The sequence below is a fragment of the Callionymus lyra genome, chromosome 10 (assembly GCF_982586985.1).
Source record: "Callionymus lyra chromosome 10, fCalLyr1.hap1.1, whole genome shotgun sequence".
Classification (NCBI taxonomy): Eukaryota; Metazoa; Chordata; class Actinopteri; order Syngnathiformes; family Callionymidae; genus Callionymus; species Callionymus lyra.
This window is the reverse complement of record NC_141827.1, coordinates 8,352,538-8,376,030: the sequence shown is the minus strand read 5'-3', so window position 1 is coordinate 8,376,030 and position 23,493 is coordinate 8,352,538. Positions and strand designations below refer to the sequence as shown.

General features: G+C 37.7%; 1 protein-coding gene across 1 annotated transcript; it reads left to right on the top strand.

The window, feature by feature from the left end:
* The first annotated feature begins 7,160 nt into the window (after positions 1 to 7,160).
* LOC148070142 (caM kinase-like vesicle-associated protein) lies at positions 7,161 to 23,171 on the top strand. Its single transcript, XM_087800309.1, has 11 exons — positions 7,161 to 7,372; positions 16,560 to 16,687; positions 16,820 to 16,951; positions 18,030 to 18,104; positions 18,170 to 18,308; positions 18,379 to 18,499; positions 19,228 to 19,303; positions 19,373 to 19,506; positions 19,573 to 19,651; positions 21,649 to 21,736; positions 21,814 to 23,171. The coding sequence occupies exons 2-11, from the start codon at positions 16,593 to 16,595 to the stop codon at positions 22,093 to 22,095; spliced, it is 1,221 nt and encodes a 406-aa protein (XP_087656435.1). The 5' UTR covers positions 7,161 to 7,372; positions 16,560 to 16,592; the 3' UTR covers positions 22,096 to 23,171.
* The last annotated feature ends 322 nt before the right edge of the window (positions 23,172 to 23,493 follow it).

The window sequence follows — 23,493 nt, the reverse complement described above, 5'->3', positions numbered from 1 at the left end:
CGGCGGCGGCGTGTAGGAAGGCTAGAGATATGGGTGAAAATTAATAAACTGTTTCATGCATGTTTTGTAATCTGCTCCGGCGAGTACGTGCGAGCAGATGGGCCGGGCGGTGATAAACCACCGGATGGAACTCGTTATTTAGAAGAAGACGAATCTTCGATTGTGGTTTTTTTTCCTCGACGCTCACGGAGGGGAAAAAAAAATCGTCTTCGCTGCCTTGAAGTGATTCTTTTCTGCCCTAAAAAAAGTGTAAAACGACAAACACAGAGATAGTTAAGATCGATTTAACTTCCGGTTACAGTTATTGGTAAATTTACCAAAGATTTTGGCCCGTTTTGTGATTGAGTTTGTCACCTTTGTTCTAGACGTTGACCTTTTGACCTCTGACAACATCCCGTATTTAGTTGTACTTAAAAAAGTATCTTGTCGTTTGCATTTCAATGTACAGTATTTTGGCCCTTTAAATAAAATGCTTATATTTTCTCAACACTAATGAGAATGAGCAGAATGAGAGCACGAATGCTCCTCCCATGATGCAACACTAATAGACTCAAGGACTCATTCATTCCTCGGGCTATTAAACTGTACAATTCTGAGTTCGGGGGCAGGAGTGGAGTAAAAGTATTTGGATGTTCAGTTCTATGTTAGTCTTTGTATCCTTTGTCTTTGTTGTTTTTCTTTGACCTATGTTCTTTATCTTTATCTTTAGACTTAGATTGTGTCATCTTGTTCTTCCTCTTTTTGTTCTTCTTCTTATTTTTTTTTTTTTTCTTCAAACCTCGTGTTGTCTCAGGGTCACCTGGAAACAAATGAGTTTGTGGTATCCCTTGTGTTGTTGTCGCTGGGTCAAGGTCAATCACCTCCTTGGCTTTAGAAATAAATACACAGTGGTGGAAGTCGTTCACCTTGATCCAGACACAACACAAGGGATACCACAAACAAATTTGTTTTTTACGCCTTTTGTTTCACCTTGACCCTGAGACAACACAGATCACAGCGATGACTGAGGACGAGAGGATACAGTTGACTCCAGTAGCTTTTAAAGTTGATGTTTGGACATATTTTGGTTTGAGAACAAATGAAAGTAGTTACGACTTTGTCAAGAATCATGTGGTCTGTAAATACTTCAACACCAGAGTCAAGTACTCGACGATACTACGAATATATACTTGTTACTACACTATTAAAGTATATCTTATGGTTACCCCTGTATCAATTTAATCTTTTTCATTTCAAAATCTCTTAGTTTAATAAACCACTTTATGACTTAATTAAAGTGTTTATTAATAAAGCAGTGACTCAAATTTTGCTTTAAAAAAATAACATAAATAACAGGCAGGAAGTGAATATTAAAATATTTACTTCAATTTATTTCATTTTTTTTTTCATCACTATCTTTTCGCTTTTATCTCGCAAATTCATCCTCTTGCAACCCAGGAAACAAAGAGTTTCAGATTAAAGTGTCTCCAACACTCCTTATGTATATGATATACACACTCTTGGTGAATCAGGCACAATCTGTGGTCCAGCCCTTCTGCAAACCTTTAACTCAGGAATCATCCATCACACAAGTTACAACTATGTTCCTCTGGCCTCGTCCCAACACTGCTTTAAAACACACTAAAATAAAAAACATGTTGAGAGGATATTGATGTAAAACTGAGTGGGTTGAAAACAAGAGTAAAAGTATTGAAAGAAAAAGACAATATTATTGTAAAGAACCTGTTTTTTGGGGGCCTGACCTGAACACTGAAGTTGCGAGTGTGGATATTTTAAGAGCTGTGAGCTCATGTCTTTGTGCGAGTGTTTGCTTCCACAACACAGATCATCACGGATGGATTCTGATCAACGCTTTGGACATCCGGTCTGGCTGTGTTGTGGTAACCATGGCAACACTCAAAGAGCACTAGATGTTCTCGTCAAAGTGTGATGGGATCATCTCGAAAGAAAGTCTGTTGTCTCTCCGTCACAGAGGAGGAAGAAGTCACGCCTGACCGGCCAAACTTACATTCTCTGTGACCCCCCCGGGGGCCTAGAACTCATCCGGCTGAGGGGCCACAAGAGATAGATGGATCCATAGTTCATTTATATTTCGTTTTTTAATGTTTCTGGGATTTTATTGGTTTAAATGTGAACGTTTGTGGAAATTTTATAGCATAAAATTATTTTTTTAATCTGTGTCATCGTAACTTTATATTCAAGGGTGTAAAAATAATAACATTTAGTGTAATTGTGTTTATTTATATCTTTATTTCTAGAACATCTGACGTTGTTCAAGACATCTAACAACCTTTTTTTTAACAATATTCTATCGATATTTAAGAGCACTGTATACTTTTTAGAAGTTTCAAATGATATTTTATGTCTATGACATTTGTTTTATGGTATAATTAAATTTAATATATATATATATATATATATATATATATATATATATATGTATAATTAAATAATAATAACATTGTTTTCAAAACATCATCACTATTTTTATCGAAGTTATTTTACTCTTTATATTTAATTCGTGAAATAAGGTTATTTCCAATGTTATTAGGGATGTGAAAAAATTTCCGATATATAGCAATACTCTCTTCAGCCACCAGATTATAATGTTTTATTTTAATCATATATTTCACGGTTTATAGTTCAACAAAAAGTGTGTACATAAATAAATTGGGTTTATTTTGGTTAATGCAAACCATGAATGAAACAATGAAGTTCTGCGAGATCCCAGTGATGACTGAGGACGAGAGGATACAGTCAACTCCAACAGCTTTTAAAGCTGATGTTTGGACATATTTTGGTTTCAAAATAAATGAAAGTAGTTACGACTTCGTCAAGAGTCATGTGGTCTGTAAATACTACAACACCAGAGTCAAGTACTCGACGATACTACAAATATATACTTGTTACTACTTTTCGTGGGCAGAAGGTTTGAGTCAACAGGCCTTAAGAAGAAGAAGAAGAAAAAGTTTAAAAAGCAGAACATGGAGTTTTCGTATAATATTAATTATTTTTAAAGTACTTTTTAAAGTACTACTGGAGGGTTGGGGAAAAAAAGACAAATTTAAGTCACTCAAGTGCTCTCTGTTCTTTAAATAAATATCAAGTAGATGTTGTGCGTGTTTGTCGTATGTTGTTCCGACGCGATGCTGCAGAGAACTTCACCCAGAAGTCCAGCATTATAAATGTCAAAACTGTCAAGGTGCCTCAAATCTTGTCTTCAGCTTTTTACAAAAGGTTTCTTTCAAGGACCCCACAGTTATTGGTGTTGGTTTCCATGGTAACCAACTTGCGGTATAAGTTGACTCATCTCGTAGAAGCAGCGCCACAGGATTACACTGTAAAAAAAAAAAAAGGATTATTTCCTGTGGTATAGATTCCTCGTTGAAGTCGTCAGTCACGATCGTTTCCCAAATCTTTCTAATGATCTGACGTGTCATATTCGCAGAATTATCACCACTTCCTGTTTTTTTATTTTTTTATTTCAGTTTCCCCTTGAATTTACCGACATGTGTCATCGCAAAAAATAAATAAAAAAATGGTATCTAAAGGTGTTTATTATACAAATGTAAAGCATCCAAAACACATGTTTTATTGCATAAAATAAACTATATTTCACAGAGAAGTAGACGACAATATTAAAGTTAAAAGATGTTCCACTGGTGTTATAACAGGAAGTATAATCTGTTAATGGGCAGTTGTAACAGTCCATTCATGCACTTACCAACGCTGGATTAGCCGGACGCTACCATGGTAACGATGAGAGATGCATCGGAGTAGTTTCATCGAAAGGAAAACAGATTCACGCCTGCGAGCTCCGTGACGCAGATTCCACTTGTGAGTCGGTGAGAAAAAGCTTTTTGCTGATGTCATGATAGAGATGGAATCAAAGATAGCAGATCGTGGTAAACAAGTGTTAAAAATAATGTGATTATATGAATAAATGAGCGAACGATACTACTGGTGCGACGACAAGTACAAGAGTTGACTCAACGTTTACTATATATACTTTTTTTCAGAAAAAAAACTTACTTATTGAGAAGCTATTTTTACAATAGGAGGTTCAATTGTGACAGGAATATTTCAATTATATCTTGTTTCACTTTTTAAACCAAAATGTAAAATGCACAGCAGCGAAGTAAACAGTTTCACCCGAAAAATTTGATTGTGTCCAACTTTTGTGGAAATATTCAAACAGACTTGCAGGCTATGAAGAATGGGATAAATATTGATACAACAATATTTCATAATGATTTGTTTCCCAATATTGTATCGATAATCAACATCACTGTATTGATTTTTTCTTTTATTTCAAATCAACCATTTATTTTTATCATATTTTAACATCATTTAATCACATTTTATGGTTTATATTATTCAGTCTCAATAAAACTTCCGGCCACTAGATGGAAGCAGTCATTTCATACTCAGCTAAAGGAACAATGAAGTACCAATGGCTGAGGACGAGAGGATACAGTGACTTCAGCAGCTTTTAAAGTTGATGTTTGGACATATTTTGGTTTGAAAACAAATAGTAGTTACGACGTCGTCAAGAGTCATGTGGTCTGTAAATACTACAACACCAGAGTCAAGTACTCGACAATACTACAAAAAATGTCTTGTTACTACAGTATCACTATTTATTGTATCGTTTGTATTACCAATTATTTTTAACAAAACAAAACCAACTCCAAAAGAACTAAACAAAGTACGTCTCATCAGAATATTGAATGATTTAGTTTAACATTTACATTTTGAAACTTCATTTTATTTTTTATTTAAATGTTTTTGTTTTTTTAAGCACTGATTTTTTCTTTAATCATTGAATTAAATAATCTGTATTCGTAAAGGTTTAATTTTATTTTAAACCCTTATGTTATCTATGGGTCAAGGTGACCCGAGGGGCCCGAAAACAAATGTGTTTGTGGTATCCCTTGTGCCGCTGGGTGACTTTGACCCAGAGACAACACAAGGGTTGTTAATTGAATAAATAATCTTTTATTTTTTATAAATACTTTCAGTTTGAAATTCCAATTTTACTAATTAAAAGATACATTTTCTAAATTAAATATATTTGATTTCATAGACTTAAAAATTAAATTTAGAAATAGTGGTATAATATTGATCCAAGACTGCCTGGAATTTAGAAGTATATATACTGTATATACACACATATATATATAAATATCAACATCTTTGTTTCATAAAACAATATTTTAAATAAAATGGAGTAATATATTATTTAAAATTCAATTCTTCATTAAAAAGAAATGTAACCCATCGATGTAGAAATAATTGAATTGAATGATTAAAGAAAGAATACAAAAATAAAAATTCTAATTTCAACATTTTTAATAATCAAAGTAATCCATTCAATATTCTGATCAACTTCTCACCCACTTGTGCCCGACTGTGTCCGTCATTCAGTCGCTCAAACGGAGACACCTCTGGACCTTTCATCGCTTCGTTACGAAGCTTCTTGTGAAAAAAACAAACACTTCACCTTCTGCAAAGTCATGTGTTAGCGGCGCTCGGAAAGAACAGGAGTAGGAGGTTTGAGAGTGAGTTGGGGAGCAGGTTCTCTGCTCCACTTCTCGCCTTTTTCCTTTTATCCCAACAGCCATTACTCATTTTAGGACACTTGCGTTATGTAAGCTTCGGAGTCTGCCTACAAGCTACAATCACTGCTCATGTCTGATGCACATCTATCTGTGTTCCTCTGTGGTCGTCGCAATTATATGCATTTTTGTAAAATGATGCCGAGGTTACGCTTTAAAGGTCCTCCGGGTCATCTTATTAAAGGCAGGGTCGCGGGGGCAGAAGCCGGAGCAAAGACGTCCACATCGTCCTCCTGTCTGGGAGAATATAGAGACATTCTTGGTCTCTCCAATGTGTCCTGGGTCGGCCCCGTGGCCTCCACCCAGTTTGGGAAACGTGTCCAGGTAGATGTATTTAAAAGAAAAAGAACAATACATTTAAATCTAAAGGTTTAATAAGAACAACTTTTTGACTTTTTAATACATTAGTTTACCATGTCTTTATGTCCACTTCAAAACGTTGTTGATATTTTTAGACGTGTACTAGGTACTGGCCACTGCAGACTGAGATCATCAAGATCGTGATATGTATGTCCAAGTCATAGGCAACATGTGGCCCTTTGACTGTATTTATCTGGCCCCTTAATGAAGTAAAACGTTGTCTTGTAAGTAATTAAAGTAAAGGTTATTTGTAAAGATCTTTTCTAGACCAGGATCACACTTTCAAAAACAAAAACAATATACAGCTAAAATATATAGTTTAAAAGACACAAACACAGGAGTCCCAGAAAATCAGGGAAAAGCACAAATAAAAATGTCTTAATATTTTAGTCAGTAAACTTAACTGATGGAAGGTCTGACCATGAATAGATCTGAAAGTAAGAACCAGAAATTTAAAGTTGATCCTGAAAGAAACTGGCAGCCAGTGAAGAAATCTAAGGATCGGGGAAATGTGAGTTCTTCTACTAGAGCGGCTCAGAATTCTTGAGTTTTGTATGAACTGCAGGCGAGACAGATCCTTCTTGTTTGGACATGAAAACAAACTGTAACAATAGTCTAAACGAGAAGAAACACCAACATATGGATTATAAACTCCAGATCGTGTTGTGGAATTTTTAAATGTTATTGTATTAAATATATATATATATATATATATATATATATATATATATATATATATATATATATATATATATATATATATATATATATATATATATATAAAACATTTATTTTAAGTTTGTTTTGGAAATTTTTTCTTGGACATTTTTGTGAATATCTCGTGTCCCTCAAAGTGAGTGAAAATTGAGATCATATTTTGGGAAAAAGCTATTTTATATCATTTTATTAAAGGTTTCAGGTTCATTTTACGCTGGAATTTCCGTCATATTTTGGCTCTTGGTCCTTTCTTTTGAATAAAGGGCCCCTCATAACAATCACCTTATATCAAGTGGCCCCCGAGGGAAATTGTATTTACAACAAACATCATCAGGCGATACACAGAGTTCTTTCTACTATTTGAAGACCCAGTTTTGTCAATGTAGTTCTTGAATGGACGGATTAAAAAAGTCCCAACATCGTCCGTCAAAAGATGTGCAAACGTTGCTCTGGTGCGAGCATGCGCACTGCATCCCCCTCATCCCCCCTCTTTCTCTCTGCATCACGGCTGTTTCCTCCTGAATCTGTGGAACAAGATCACTTGTTGGAGAAGCTCTGAGATACAAACTGAATACACGCGAGGAAGGAAAAGTTGGGAGGAAGGGAAAAAAAAAAAAAATCTGCAGCAGCTGGAGCGGAGGTTTGATGTTGTTCGTCACCACTTTACTTTATTGAAGGTACGTGAACGCAACGCGTGTTTTATAATGTCATTCACAGAAACCGTCGTTCATTCATTAGTTTTTTTTTTCTTTCCTGATAAATGACGTGTTGCTGTTACATAAACTTGAATAAGCCACATTTATTTTATTTAAAAAAAATGGATAAAAGTAATTTTCCAACTATTAAAAAACTGGTCAATGAAAATGTTTATAAAGAAAATAATATACTATATTTCTTATTTAATCACCGCAATGCAAATATTTCCCCCACGAGTGGATGGAAGGAGTTATTTGAACTGACAGAAGTGCAGATTCTCTCAGAAGACTGCAGTACTTTCGAGTTCTTCTCCTGTCATGCGGTTTTTTTTTCTGTCTCCTCGTTATTATTTGTCGTGTTTTTCACAGCCGTTCACACTGAGACTCATTTAGTCTCTGCTCAGTTCCACACACACCACACACAAAAAAAGAAAAAAACACAGGAGGAGAAACGAGGAGGACAAAAATGACAACAACAAAGAGAGAACTTCTGCCTCCATGCTGCTCGGATCTCATTCATATTCCTCAAAATTCACATTTTGCAGGTGCCTCGTTTTGTTTCATCCCTTCAGCAACATTTTTTAAAACACTAACTGTGTCATTTAAAATGTAGTATATATTTTTTTCTTTTAAAATAAAAGACAATTATCCTGCTGTATGATGGGTGTTTTCAGAAGCATTTTAGTCGCCTAACATGGCATTAAAAAAAGAAAGAAAAAGGAATTCATCTACATTACCATGGTGCATACTGTAGCACTTGTTTCCATGGCAACAAAATAACATCATAAGAAAGTGGTCAGATGATGCCTGAAGAAGCAGCGAATGGTCCGAACTCGCTGCACAATAGAAAACTGATTCAAGGCTCTGCTTTTGTGGAGTTGATTCGTTATTTCTATTTGATTTAAACGTGTTTATTCAAAGGTTTATTGATGACAGTTTGTGTTTGTGTCTACGTCCGAATATTCTCATCGTTTCATGCAGATATAACCAGATAAATGCTTAATAATTTGACGTTTAAATCAAGAATTAAGACTCAGATTTGGTGTTGAGTGACATTGCAACTGGAGAAGTTTAATCTAAAGTGTTAATGGGTGACGTTTAAAAGTAGAAAAGTGATGGAGAGCAGGTGGGAAAAGTGACTTTTTCTTGCTCACTGAAGTGGCAGTTTGTATATTTACCATTTTTTTTTGTAATCTCGGTTAAATATGGCAGATCTGGGAGGTGATATATTCAGAGGTTAAAGGCGTGGATGATGTCTGACATTGATTTCAAATTATGTTGATGGACGAGCCTTTGGTGCAAACACATCAGGGAGCGGCTCAGGCTGAATCCAAGGAATAAATAAATAAATAAAGATGGGGGGTGGGGGGGTTGACGGTTGCGGAGGTTTGTCGAGTAATTAAAAAAAGGGCTCGTGACCATCGTTGTGTTCTCCAGTCGTGACCGTCTCTCCCACCTTCGCTCTCCATACATTCGAGGAGAACACGTGGACGGCGTCATCGTCGGCGCAGACAGCTCGGGTGGATTGTTTGAAAATTTGCATTTGCGTTTATGAAGAAGAGTTCATTCAGAGTTTTCAAAAGGAGACGAGATAAAAAAAAAAAGAGAAGAGCCTGCCTCAGCAACTGTGGAGGGCCATCGTTCTTATTGTTCTCCCGTTGGAGGAGAATCGCCTCTTTGTGAGGAAGATCGTTGTGATTAAAAAAAGGGAGACACAAGTAGACACGCTTTATCTCAGGGATGTTAAGATGTGATAAGTCTATTAAAACACGTCTACTTCAAGTATCAGGGGAGTGGAAAAATATTCTATATTCTGGAGACATCACGATTTTGTTTTACCACGATACTGACTCGATACTTTTACATATTACTTCATGGTTTATATTGTGTATATTCTGTATATAGTAAAGTGTGTATTTTTTTTCCAACTTTAATTCAAATATTCACAGCATTTGTTCATTTTTTGTGTCACAATTAAATTCGTCCAATAGATGGCAGCAGTCATTATATCCTCTGCAGTAAAAAAAACAACTATTGAGAACGAGATCCCGTCAATGACTGAGGACGAGAGGATACAGTGACTCCAGCAGCTGTTAAAGCTGATGTTTGGACATATTTTGGTTTCAAAATAGATGAACACCAGAACACCAGAGTCAAGTACTCGACAATACTACAAATACATCCTTGTTACTACAGTATCACAATATATGGTGTTGTTGTCCCTGTATCGTGATACATATCGTTAGATTCCTGCCAAAATCCCTCTCAATTATTGCACGTAATGCAGTTTTCCAGTCTCAATGAAAGTCAAAGTGTCCAGTCGTACATACTCTAACTTGCATTTTTTTTTTTTTTTCACTCAGAAATAAAGGTTGCAAACCCAACACAGTAACAAGTCATGTTCACCTGCAACCATATCTTACTGTACTTCAAAATACGTTATTTACTAGGGCTATAATGTGAAGCAACTTTCAGACTCAAATCTCATTCAAATCTGATTCCTTCTCTAATACGAGGGTCCACTTCGAAAGTAGTTTGTACAAACTGAGACAAATGATTGACCGATCTGACTGAAAGCTGTCAAGGCAACATCGGCGCCGAAAATTTGACTGTGAATTAATCAATGTTTTGTCATTTTCGACGTCATACCACCAGTTAGCTAGTTTGGTGTTGAGTCGTGACATAACACAATTTGTTTTGAATGGTTATGATTGTCAGAAAAAGATGTGAAATTACATTATGAAAGTGAAGATTGTGTTTTTGTTATTCCTAATGAAGTATACCTGACAAAAAGTGTGTGGCTTTGACTACAATTATCGAACAGAAGGTTTTATTCATCGCAGTTTATCATCTCGTCTTCATTCAGACTCTATATCTTCAGCCACTTTTTATGGTAAAACCAGAAGCATTTACAAAATATATATATATTTATTTATATATATATATATTTATATGTATAGTTGTGGTGGTTGCAAAATACAACTACTACTCTACTACAACCAGCAACACAACATATTAGAAAAGTTTGGTCAATTTGTTAGCATTGTGGTGAAAGGTTACAAACCATGTCAAAAATAGAAAACAGCAGAAAAACACTTCAACCATTTAATTTGTATTGATTTAATTCGTAGAATGAACGTGTTGACGGTACATGTTTCAGAACACTCATAGATATATTTTTATATCATCATAAAGTACTAAAGATATACTCCTACCCTTGTACTCTGTGTGTAGAGACAAAAAACATTTTTGTGTGCTTCATGATTGTATTTATATGTATCTGAGCCGATAACAGTAAGTTTTACCAGTGATTTTTTAAGGAACTGGAGATCTGTCCAGGGTGTCCCAAGCCTCTTCCCCCCGAGTAGCTGGGCTCCAGTACCCTCCTCGTTTAGATGACCACGCTCACGACATGCTGACACAGGACGATGCTTTTTTTTTCTAAACTCCCTCAACCGGTCGTGTTCCGACGAAGAAAGGATGTCCATAACTACCTAATCATCGATTCCCTCCAGCCTGCGAGAGCCTTTCTGACACTGAACGATTCAGACGGGACAAAAGATCGACTCGCCAAATCAAGAAGAGTTTGAAAAAGGAGAGGAAAAAGAAGCATCTGAGGAGGATGGGGATGAAGAAACTATTGAAAGCATGTCCGTGATGTTCTCATTCATCTCGGTCATGGTGATCCATGAGGTTCAAAAGGCAACTGGACTGAGTTTCTAGGAAGACGTTTCCACCTCTCATCCGAAAAACCTTCTTCTTCAGCTACGGAACTGAAGAAGCTGAAGAAGTGAAACGTCTTCCTAGAAACTCTACACCAGGGGTGGGCAATTAAAATTCGTCAAGGGCCACATTAAATTATGTGAATGTTGTTAGGGGCCGTCAAGCAAAAATAAATATGAAAAAATCCCTTAAAAAGAAGTACATGCGTCATTAGGCCGTGACTTTTATTAAGCTAAATAAGTTGCAATTTTATTCTTGTATAGATGAGTTTCTTTCAAAACATTTATTCAATTAACTTAAAAAAAATGTTTTGAGGGATTAATATATACACAAAAAATTATACACAAAAAGGAGGGAAGTGTTATGTGAAAATGTAAATGAATAATAAATACAAAATACATTTGTTAATGCATTAAAAACATTTATACATGCTTTTGAACCTCTTGGATATTGAGAGCATATGGTGGATTAAAAGCTTAACCAAAAAGAAACTCAATCTTGTTGAAGTAATAAAGACTTAAAACTTTGAATTACCATAACTTTGATTAGTCGTATTACATTCGGCGTTCAACCTAAAGAACATTTGGAGAGAATTTTAAAGTCATACTTTGCTCCAGTACAACGTACTACTACTATTTATGGCAACATCGATTTCCAGCTCATCATCTCTGATGGCGCTCTCTTGCTCTACATTCTCCACTGGATGCTGCAGCGAAGAAACAACGTCAGCCTCCGATCAGGTCTAAGGCTCCAGACGGCAGCTCGCTCGGAGTTCTTTTTTACTCCCACTCTTCCTCGCTGGCTGCCGTTTCTTCTGCAGGTCTTGCCAAAAACAAAAAAGACAAGTCTGTAAATGTTGCATGTATTATGTCAAAATACTACAGCGCCAGTACCGTCGACGCCACAGAAAACAGTGTGCAAAGTCATATAGGTGTTTATAAATGGTACAAATTGGGGTTTTATTGCATGAACAAATCATTGGTTGTATGAATCGGTAGATAAATAGAGTATTTATGTATTATAATGCAGTTATTTACGTGGCTTGTTAATATTACCGGATCATTCTTTCCCTGATTCACTGATTTTAAATCCACATTTCCAGTGTAGAATTGGCGACTTTGTTAATGTGTGAGAGAGACTTCCAGAATATTTTCCTTGATTTGAATACAAAGACAAAAAAATGCGTCTACAGGGTCGTGTCATTGAAGCGAGTGGATGAATATTGATGATCCATCAGTGCGGTGGGATCTGAGGAAAAATGTTATTTGGATATATTTTCACCCACAATATAACAATGGTTTGGTTACAAAGTGTTGTTAGAAATTCTTTTGTCGTCAAATGTTTTTCTCAGAATCTAATGAGTCGCTTATATTTATACACTGTATTCCCCCTGCTAGGACTGGGAGCTTGTCCCTGGTACTGGAGTATTCTAGCTCCGAAAACAACCTTCAACAAAGTCCCAAACGTCAAGAGTTTTATTTAGCTTTGAGGCCGGACAATAGCCTAAGACTAAACTGTAGCTAAATCGTGAAAGTATACTTTATGGTACTACAGATATATGGTCGCCACCAGTATTGTTCCTCAACGAGTTCATTGAATGATAGTTGATACTTTGGAGGAACGTGAACTGAACGTATTGGGTTTTTTTGCCTGATGAAAGCTTCCGTGAACTCGTTCATTCTGGTGTCTTTGAACGTCACACTCGTTCAGTTCATCTTCGTCCAGTAATGAACTAGTTCATTGTCTGAGCCGTGAACTTTTGAATTATGAACGATGAACTGAACTAGTTCATTTTAAAAATGTTGAACTGACCATTTAACTAGTTCACATAGAAAACAAACTTTCCCAAAACTGTCACCACTGAACTTATCTGTGTTCAGTGATGTGCTGATGAAGCTTCATGAAACAGTGTCATGTTGTTCAGAGGTCAGTAGGTGGCGCCATCAGTTTAAAAATGATGTTCCATTAGAACAGTTGTTCCAAACAAAGGAAAATAGTGCAGAGACGCCATCTAGTGGACTCTGAACATAATGACACTGTTTCACGAAGCTTCATCAGACCATCACTATCTATGTTCCTACCTTCACGTACGATCACAAGCTTTGGGGTGTAAAAGATCGTAACACAAGCTTTGAATTTTAGTTTTCTCCACCAGGAGACCTTTCTGGTGTTGAAGTGTAGAACATCGAGTGGTTGCCCATGACATCGGCGTGACGAGGCGCTTATGATGTGACGTACTTTACGACCTACGACAACATCCCGAAGGAAAGTCTTGTTTGTCAGACTGTGACTGAGGACCATAACTTGGTTGACGCTGTTAAGTGAATGTGACGACTTTACAGAAGTCACATTAAAACTCTCATGATTTGGCAGATGAATTTTATTGCGTTGATGTAATTACATTTACGCTTTTATTAACACTACACAGTCATAGATAGGGCTGTAAAAACGGAAGAATCTGGCGATACATATCACGATACAGTGGCAACCATACAATATATTGTGATACTGTAGTAAGTACTGTAGTCGAGTACTTGACTCTGGTGTTCAAAGACCACGTGACTCTTGACGAAGTTGTAACTGCTTTCATTTGTTTTGAAACCAAAATATGTCCGAACATCAGCTTTAAAAGCTGCCGGAGTCGACAGTATCCTCTCGTCCTCAGTCTTCCCTGGAATCTCGCGGGATAACATTGTTTCTTAAGCTGTGGAGAACATAATGACTGCTGCCATCTAGTGGCCGGAAGTTTAATTGCAACACAAAAATCAACAAAAAGATATTTACCAAAAAATATATATATAATTGATAAATAACAAAACAGTATCGTGAAAAAAATATTTAAGTATATTGTTATTTTTTCTCAGTCCTAGTAACAGAAGCAATTGGACCAAACCTCAACTAAGCCCATTAGTCGAAGCATTGAAAGATTGAGGACCTCGGACACAAAAGAGGTCCAAACGTTGTCCCGTTACCTGCTCATCTGGACCAACACTGATGATGTCATGGAGGTTTCTGGGACGGGGAAAGTTGGCCTCAAATTTTGAACTTTCAAAGTTCATTTATATTCCGTACACTTGAACCCAGGCTGGATTGAGCTCAAATGATAACATCTAAAACCATAAATCTCTTCTGAGCTTCAGTGTGCAGCACTTTTTACTTTGCAGACTTTTTAAAATCTCATTTAACCTTTTGAACTCTGATGGATCACATGCGTGTTACCAATATTTTTTATTTTTCTGAAGAAGTGCCTTCTTTTTATTATTTATTAATGATCTATTGATCTTCTTTTACATTGTTTTTAAAGGCTTTTTAATGTCTCTAGATTTGAATAAGGGTTTGATGGAATTCATAAATGTAATATTGAAGATTAAACTGGATTTAATTTTTTTTAAATGTTATTTTTAACCCTTATCTCAGGGTCAAGGTGAACGACCTCTACCACTGCATCTGTATTTATGGAAGCCAGGGAGGTTGTTGGTCACAAATTCAATATAAAATATTCATTAATATAGATTAAACGTTAATGTTTTACATGTTTTGCATAAATATTTTCATATATTTTCTGCGTGTTTTTGAAGAAACATCTATATTATTTTATTTGTTATGTTATTCTACTTTTTTTTTTTCTCCTAATTGTCTCAACTCAACGTTTAATTTAAGGATATTAGATTAAATTTTTAAATTTGTGTATTTTCTTGCATTTATTCTTAGCTTATAATTCTTATATTTGATTCTAATGATTGATATAATTGATTGTTGCACTGAATTAAATATGAATACAATGATGACAAAGTGAGAGACTTGCTTCTAGTGCAGACCTGGGAAAAGTGTGGCCCCGCGGCCCTTTGATTGTATTTATGTGGCCCTCATGGGGTCAAAGATCAAGTAGGAAGTGAATATTCTATTTTGTATTTAGTTTAGTTATGAATAAAGGGGTTTTTGTTTTAGGACTTTTGTCCCTCAAAGACTTCAGTGAAGAAAGATTTAAGTGAATAAATAAAAGTATATTTGGAAAGAAAACGTTTTTATATCATATAAGTAAATGTATTTCAGCTTCATTTTATTACTTGATGTTATATATTTCACTCCTTATTTTTGTCTGATGGCCCCTCACATCAGCCCCTCTATATGGCCCCTCACATCAGCCCCTCTATATGGCCCCTCACATCAGCCCCTGTATATGGCCCCTAACATCAGGCCCTGTATATGGCCCCTAACATCAGGCTCTGTATATGGCCCCTCACATCAGCCCCTGTATATGGCCCCTCACATCAGGCCCTGTATATGGCCCCTAACATCAGGCCCTGTATATGGCCCCTAACATCAGGCTCTGTATATGGCCCCTCACATCAGCCCCTGTATATGGCCCCTCACATCAGGCCCTGTATATGGCCCCTAACATCAGGCCCTGTATATGGCCCCTCACATCAGCCCCTATATATGGCCCCTCACATCAGGCCCTGTATATGGCCCCTAACATCAGGCCCTGTATATGGCCCCTCACATCAGGCCCTGTATATGGCCCCTAACATCAGGCCCTGTTTATGGCCCCTCACATCAGCCCCTGAATATGGCCCCTCACATCAGCCCCTGTATATGGCCCCTAACATCAGCCCCTGTATATGGCCCCTAACATCAGTCCCTGTATATGGCCCCTAACATCAGTCCCTGTATATGGCCCCTAACATCAGCCCCTGTATATGGCCCCTAACATCAGTCCCTGTATATGGCCCCTAACATCAGGCCCTGTATATGGCCCCTAACATCAGGCCCTGTATATGGCCCCTAACATCAGGCCCTGTATATGGCCCCTAACATCAGCCCCTGTATATGGCCCCTAACATCAGCCCCTGTATATGGCCCCTAACATCAGCCCCTGTATATGGCCCCTCACATCAGCCCCTGTATATGGCCCCTCACATCAGCCCCTGAATATGGCCCCTAACATCAGCCCCTGTATATGGCCCCTCACATCAGCCCCTGTATATGGCCCTTGACATCAACCCCTCTATATGGCCCCTAACATCAGGCCCTGTATATGGCCCCTAACATCAGGCCCTGTATATGGCCCCTAACATCAGGCCCTGTATATGGCCCCTAACATCAGCCCCTGTATATGGCCCCTAACATCAGGCCCTGTATATGGCCCCTAACATCAGGCCCTGTATATGGCCCCTAACATCAGCCCCTGTATATGGCCCCTAACATCAGGCCCTGTATATGGCCCCTAACATCAGGCCCTGTATATGGCCCCTAACATCAGCCCCTGTATATGGCCCCTAACATCAGGCCCTGTATATGGCCCCTAACATCAGGCCCTGTATATGGCCCCTAACATCAGCCCCTGTATATGGCCCTTGACATCAACCCCGGTATAGATGGAGGCCCCTGATGAACATCACATTCCACCACTGGTGTTTAAACATTTGTAACATCTGGTCTCCAGGCTGTATCTTCCCCGGCTGGGGCCCGAGCTGCCATGCCGTTTGGTTGTCTGACACTCGGGGACAAGAAGGATTACAACAATCCTGCAGACGTCGCCGACAAATACGACCTCGGACAAGTTGTTAAATCGTGAGTCGCGTGTGTGTGTGTGTTTGTGTGTGTGTGTGTGTGTGTGTGTGTGTGTGTGTGTGTGTGTGTGTGTGTGTGTGTGAGCGCCACAGGAACGAAACCTTAAGGTTTTTCTTCTTCTTCTCTTTCAAGGGATGAATTCTGCGAGATCTACCGGGCGAAGGACAGGAACACCCTGAAGATGTTCACCTGCAAGAAGTTCAACAAGAAAGACGGACGGAAAGTCCGGAAAGCTGCTAAGAATGAGATCATGATTTTGAAGATGTGAGTCTTTGAAATGAATAATCAATTGTAAAGTCAAAGTTAAATGACAGTATTGTCGAGACAAAACAGTTTTTTATTGGTGTTGACAGTTTAGAATAGAATGAAAAAAATATATATAATTCAATCAATTAATGGATTTATATTAATTTTTTAATAATCATTCATTATTAGATCAATAAAATAAAATAAAATAAATTCAGAAATAAAACACACAATCACTGAAAACAAATTACAAATTCACATACCAAAACACAAAATCAATGATAAATGTGTGACGATACAATATATCCTGATATATTGTGATACTGTAGTAACAATGATATATTGTTTATTTTAAAGTAATTTTTCTGGCTAAATAAGCAAATTCTTTATATAATCAAAATATTAACAAAATATGTAAACGTATATTAACAATGAAGTGCATTAACAAAGAACCTGGAGCAACATCCAGTATCTGTCAGTGTTTAATTGTTTAACTTTAAACTTAGTTTTAAAGACAAAATGAGTCCAAACTTAAGCTTTAAAAGCTGCTGGACTCTTGGACTTTCTTTTTCACTTTCCATTTGACCAGTTTTGTTTTTACTTTGGAACCGAGGAAATGACGAATGTTGCCAACTAGTGGCCGGAGGTTTAATCGCACCAAACACATGAATAAACGCAGTGAATATTTGAGTGTAAAAAAAATGTAAAATAAAACATCGAATGAGTGTCTTTTATATTCACGCTATTAAAATATAAACCATAATGTCACTTTGAATTGAAATCAATTCTTATTTCTAAGGTTAAAAAATATTGATACAGTGCTTCTGAATATTGATACAGTATTGGGAATAAAATAAATATTGCTATATAAAGTTACATCAATATTTCATCAATGAAGGAGAGAAGTTATAATTAAGTCATGGTCTAGTTTCAATTTTGATGTTAGTTTTGTGTCACTTTTATTGTTTATTCGATTATAATAAATATGATTTGTGTAAATTCCACTAAAACATTACAACTTTAAATTAAAATATATATTTTTAAATTACCTCAACACACGATTTGATCTCTTAACTCTAAAAACTTTCTCTTCCAGGATCAAACATCACAACATTCTGCAGCTGGTCGACGTCTTTGAAACCAAGAAAGAATATTTCGTTTTCCTGGAGCTGTGAGTAAAGGCTAAGAAAGCAAGAGTCCACGAGTTGTTCTAACGATTTTAAATATATGTCCCAGTGCGACAGGGCGAGAGGTCTTCGACTGGATCCTGGACCAGGGCTACTACTCGGAGAGGGACACCAGCAACGTCATGAGGCAGGTGTTGGAGGCTGTGGCTTACCTGCACTCTCTCAACATCGTCCACAGGAATCTGAAGGTAGAGCTCACTGGTGACATCTAGTGGAGGAAAGACAGATCGTCTGAGAAGAACCACTTCTTCTTTTCAGCTGGAGAACCTGGTTTACTTTAATCGATTGAAACATTCAAAGATCGTCATCAGTGACTTCCAGCTGGCCAAACTGGAGAATGGATTCATTAAGGATCCATGTGGGACTCCTGAGTATCTTGGTAAAGTATAACTTCAGTCAAATATTTATACTTTTAAGCAGGCCGCCCTCCCAATGATTTAGATGTTTGTTTTTTTATGCTTTATTTATCGTTGTATCTTTTATTTATTTTAGTTTCAAAACTGTGTCTGTGTCGTCATATATATTATTTTATTATTTTTATTTTTTTGTTAATATTAGTTATTTTTATTAATTTGCTTAAGTTTTTTAAATAAATATATATATATAATTTTTTCTTTGCAGTATATTTGTGTGTGTTTGTGATCATTTGGTAAAAAGTATCTCTCTTGTTCTGGTGCAGACGACAGGTTGGTTTTTAATTGTTTAATAATTTTGTTTATTCTGTATAATGTATATAAGAGTATAATTAAAGTGAAACTAAAAAAAACATTATTATTCATCATTACCCAAAGAGATCAGATTAAAGGCGCTTTACAGATGACCTTTATTTACTTAAGTAAGTAAGTCAGTAATTTATATTTATATAGCGCTTTTCCAGACCAGGGTCACAAAGCGATTAAACAATCAAAATAATACTCAATAAAATATATACTTTATAGGTCAAGATAAAACTGAGAACAACACAGGAGTTCCAGAAAATCAAGGAAAAGCCTGAACAAATAAAAATGTCCCAAAGAGCCCCACCTTAAAAAAATGTTCACCAGCCGCTACTGCTTCAGTCAAATATTTATACTTATTTTGAGATATATATAAATATTTTGTTTCCAGCTCCAGAGGTGGTCGCAAGGCAGAGATACGGACGACCTGTCGACTGTTGGGCCATCGGTGTCATCATGTATATACTGTGAGTTGATACGTGGTTTAAATCTCAGGTAAGTACGCCGTGAACTCAAATGTTCTTCCGTCGCCAAAGTTTGTCCGGGAATCCTCCGTTCTACGACGACACCGAGGACGACTCCGACAACAGGGACAGAAATCTCTTCTTGAAGATTTTGTCCGGCGACTACGAGTTTGATTCTCCGTACTGGGACGATATTTCCGACTCTGGTAAGATTCTAGTTCCTTGTTGCGAGTTGAAATAAATGAGTGACAAACACTTTTGTTGATTCACAGCCAAAACTCTGGTGGCTTCTCTGATGGAAGTGGACCAGGACCAGCGCCTGACCGCACAGGAAGCCATCGCCCATGAATGGTATTTGTCATTTATTTCACAGATACCTTGAAGTGCTCGTCACCGACTGTATTAACATCGTGGTGATGAACGACCTCTACCACTGCACATGTATTTATGGGAGCCAGTTCACCTTGACCCAGAGACAACACGAGGGATACCACAAACACATTAGTATCCGGGCCTTCGAGTCACCTTTACCCAGAGATAACGCAAGGGATACCACAAAAACATTAGTATCCGGGCCTTCGAGTCACCTTTACCCAGAGATAACGCAAGGGATACCACAAAAACATTTGTTTCCGAGCCTGCGCGTCATTTTACCCAGAGATAACGCAATGGATACCACAAACACATTTGTTTCCGGGACTTTGGGTCACCTTGACCCAGAGACAACGCAAGGGATACCACAAACACATTTGTTTCCGGGCCTTCGGGTCACCTTTACCCAGAGATAACGCAAGGGATACCACAAACACATTTGTTTCCGGGCCTTCGCGCCACTTTTACCCAGAGATAACGCAAGGGATACCACAAACACATTGGTTTCCGGGCCTTCAGGTCACCCTGACCCAGAGACAACGCACGGGATACCACAAACACATTGGTTTCCTGGCCTTCGGGTCACCTTGACCTAGATACAACACAAGGAATACCACAAACACATTTGTTTTTAGGCTTTCGGGTCAACCTTGACCCAGAGACAACACAAGGGATACCACAAACACATTTGCTTCCGGGCCTTTGGGTCACCTTGACTCAGAGAAAACACAAGGGATACCACAAACACATTAGTATCCGGGCCTTCGAGTCACCTTTACCCAGAGATAACGCAAGGGATACCACAAAAACATTTGTTTCCGAGCCTGCGCGTCATTTTACCCAGAGATAACGCAATGGATACCACAAACACATTTGTTTCCGGGACTTCGGGTCACCTTGACCCAGAGACAACGCAAGGGATACCACAAACACATTTTTTTTTCCGGGCCTTCGGGTCACCTTTACCCAGAGATAACGCAAGGGATACCACAAACACATTGGTTTCCGGGCCTTCAGGTCACCCTGACCCAGAGACAACGCACAGGATACCACAAACACATTGGTTTCCTGGCCTTCGGGTCACCTTGACCTAGATACAACACAAGGAATACCACAAACACATTTGTTTTTAGGCTTTCGGGTCAACCTTGACCCAGAGACAACACAAGGGATACCACAAACACATTTGCTTCCGGGCCGTTGGGTCACCTTAACTCAGAGAAAACACAAGGGATACCACAAACACATTAGTATCCGGGCCTTCGAGTCACCTTTACCCAGAGATAACGCAAGGGATACCACAAAAACATTTGTTTCCGAGCCTGCGCGTCATTTTACCCAGAGATAACGCAATGGATACCACAAACACATTTGTTTCCGGGACTTCGGGTCACCTTGACCCAGAGACAACGCAAGGGATACCACAAACACATTTTTTTTTCCGGGCCTTCGGGTCACCTTTACCCAGAGATAACGCAAGGGATACCACAAACACATTGGTTTCCGGGCCTTCAGGTCACCCTGACCCAGAGACAACGCACGGGATACCACAAACACATTGGTTTCCTGGCCTTCGGGTCACCTTGACCTAGATACAACACAAGGAATACCACAAACACATTTGTTTTTAGGCTTTCGGGTCAACCTTGACCCACAAATACATTTGCTTCCGGGCCTTTGGGTCACCTTGACTCAGAGAAAACACAAGGGATAGCACAAACACATTTGTTTCCGGGCCTCCGGGTCACCTTGACCCTGAGAAAACACAAGTTTTATGTTTGCGCTACATTTTTTATTGTATTTTTATTTTCTTTATTGTTTTGTTCATTATTATTATTAATTATAGTTTTTGTTATTATTTTTAATATGTGTATGTCTTGATGTGTATAACGTGTTGATGTAGTTAGTACTTAATAACTATATTCGTCCCACGTGGGAATAACGAAAGTACATCTTGTCTTTTACAAATGTTCAAGGATTTCAGGAAACGCCGCGTCAGACAAGAACATCAAGGACGCGGTGTGCGCTCAGATAGAGAAGAACTTCGCTAAAGCCAAGTGGAAGGTAATGATGTAATGATAACGTTCGACGTACGAGGACGTCTCACTCCAACCGTTTTTTTCACGCCTGAACCTTCACAGAAGGCCGTCAGAGTGACCACCATGATGAAGAGGCTGCGGGCGTCGGAACAGGGATCCGCCGCTGCCGCCGGTCCGACCGCCGAGGATCCCAACAAGCCCGGCGCCGGCGCCACGGCGGCCGCTCCGGGCGGCGATGCCGGCGCCGGCGCCCCGAGCATCAAGTCTGTTCTTAGCGAAAAGGCTCCTGACAATCAGACGGACAACACCTCGGGTCAGGCGGCGGCGCCGAGACACGGCGAGCAGGGACGGAACAATGGCGACGTTCAATGGAAGGCGGATTAAGAGTCAGACGTCCTGACGGCACATGAGCAGTTTTGACCAATAAGTATTGTTGCGTGTATCGTCTCGCTGGTCCACAGTTTTGCTGAATTGTTTCATGTTTTTCCCAAATTTTCTTGTTTTCACGCTGTGTTTTCAACATTCTTTGACTTGTTCTTAGTGTTAAATTCCCTTTAAAACCTGGTTTGAAAAGTAGCTTCTCCTCCGTTCTTCATCGAAAAACATGTGTATTTACTGTATATAGTATTTCAGCAGTTTTCGTCATCATGATTTATATTTTTTTATAGCTTGGTCTGGAGAAAAGTCAAGAAAACGAGAGAAAAAAAGAGTGTTACGGGTGGAAAAAGATAATAATAAAGCTTCAATGGCATTAACAAAATAAAATGTAATATTGGCAAAAAAACATTTTTGTAAGTAATATTTAAACAGAGATTATATATTTAAAAAAGAGAGTAACATGAACGACTTGTTTTACCACATTACAGAATAATTTGATTATTTCAGCGGTTTTACTCGTTTTAAAAACAAGGATTTTTAGTTACAGTCTTATCTTGATATTTTTTATTTAAGCTCGCATTTTTTTAAATGCACAAATGTATTTTTGTTAAGCAGGAGAGAAAATGTTCTTATATGAAAAGTAAAATAATCAACCTTCTTATTCAAAAATAAGTGTAAACATATAAGGCTATAAGAACGTTTTTTTTTTCGCTTTTTTTGTTTGTTTTCTTTTCTGTTCAAGTGCCTTAATATGTGTTGCAGTACTGACTCAAACTCTAACGTAGAACTGCTTGTTATTGTATTATTTGTGCGTGTGCATGTCCTCACTGAACTACTGTTAAATCCTGCGTTACGTCACTTAATGACTTCATTAAGATGAAATTCTTCTCTGTGTTGTCATCTATAGCTGTTGTTGTGCTATCACTCCAAAATACACAATCGGTGTTTGCGTTTTTTAATTTTTTGTACCACACTTGATTAATGTATCATTTTTGTTTATTTATTTTCATTTATGACACACTCTTAAAGCGCATATGTTGCAGCATTGCTTGTGAAGTAATAAAACTAAAGGTAAAAATATTGCTGAAACTGTTTTTTATTTGTTTTGACTGGGACCATAGATCATTAAAAAGTGTTCTGCATGGTATTGCATTTTAAACATCACTAATGCAGGTACATATTTGTTTCTTTATCATTATTTTCTCAAGTTACATTAATCAAAATAAATATTCAATTAAACAAAATGTTGCAAAACAAACTAGTTTGCATCTTTTGTGTATTTGTGTCACGTTAAGGGAAGACACATTATTTAATCCCCCAAAAGTTATTAAAACAAATGTATTTTATTTATTTATTTATTTTGATTACATTTTTTACGTTTTTTTTTATGAAGCAACTTTTTTT

What these genes read in the sequence shown, in the direction of transcription:
- LOC148070142 (XM_087800309.1), top strand. Translation starts at nt 16,593, where the DNA reads ATGCCGTTTGGTTGTCTGACACTCGGGGACAAGAAGGATTACAACAAT. An exon ending in GAGATCATGATTTTGAAGAT is followed by an intron (nt 16,952 to 18,029) that starts GTGAGTCTTTGA and finishes TTTCTCTTCCAG; the next exon opens with GATCAAACATCACAACATTC. An exon ending in GGTGTCATCATGTATATACT is followed by an intron (nt 19,304 to 19,372) that starts GTGAGTTGATAC and finishes CCGTCGCCAAAG; the next exon opens with TTTGTCCGGGAATCCTCCGT.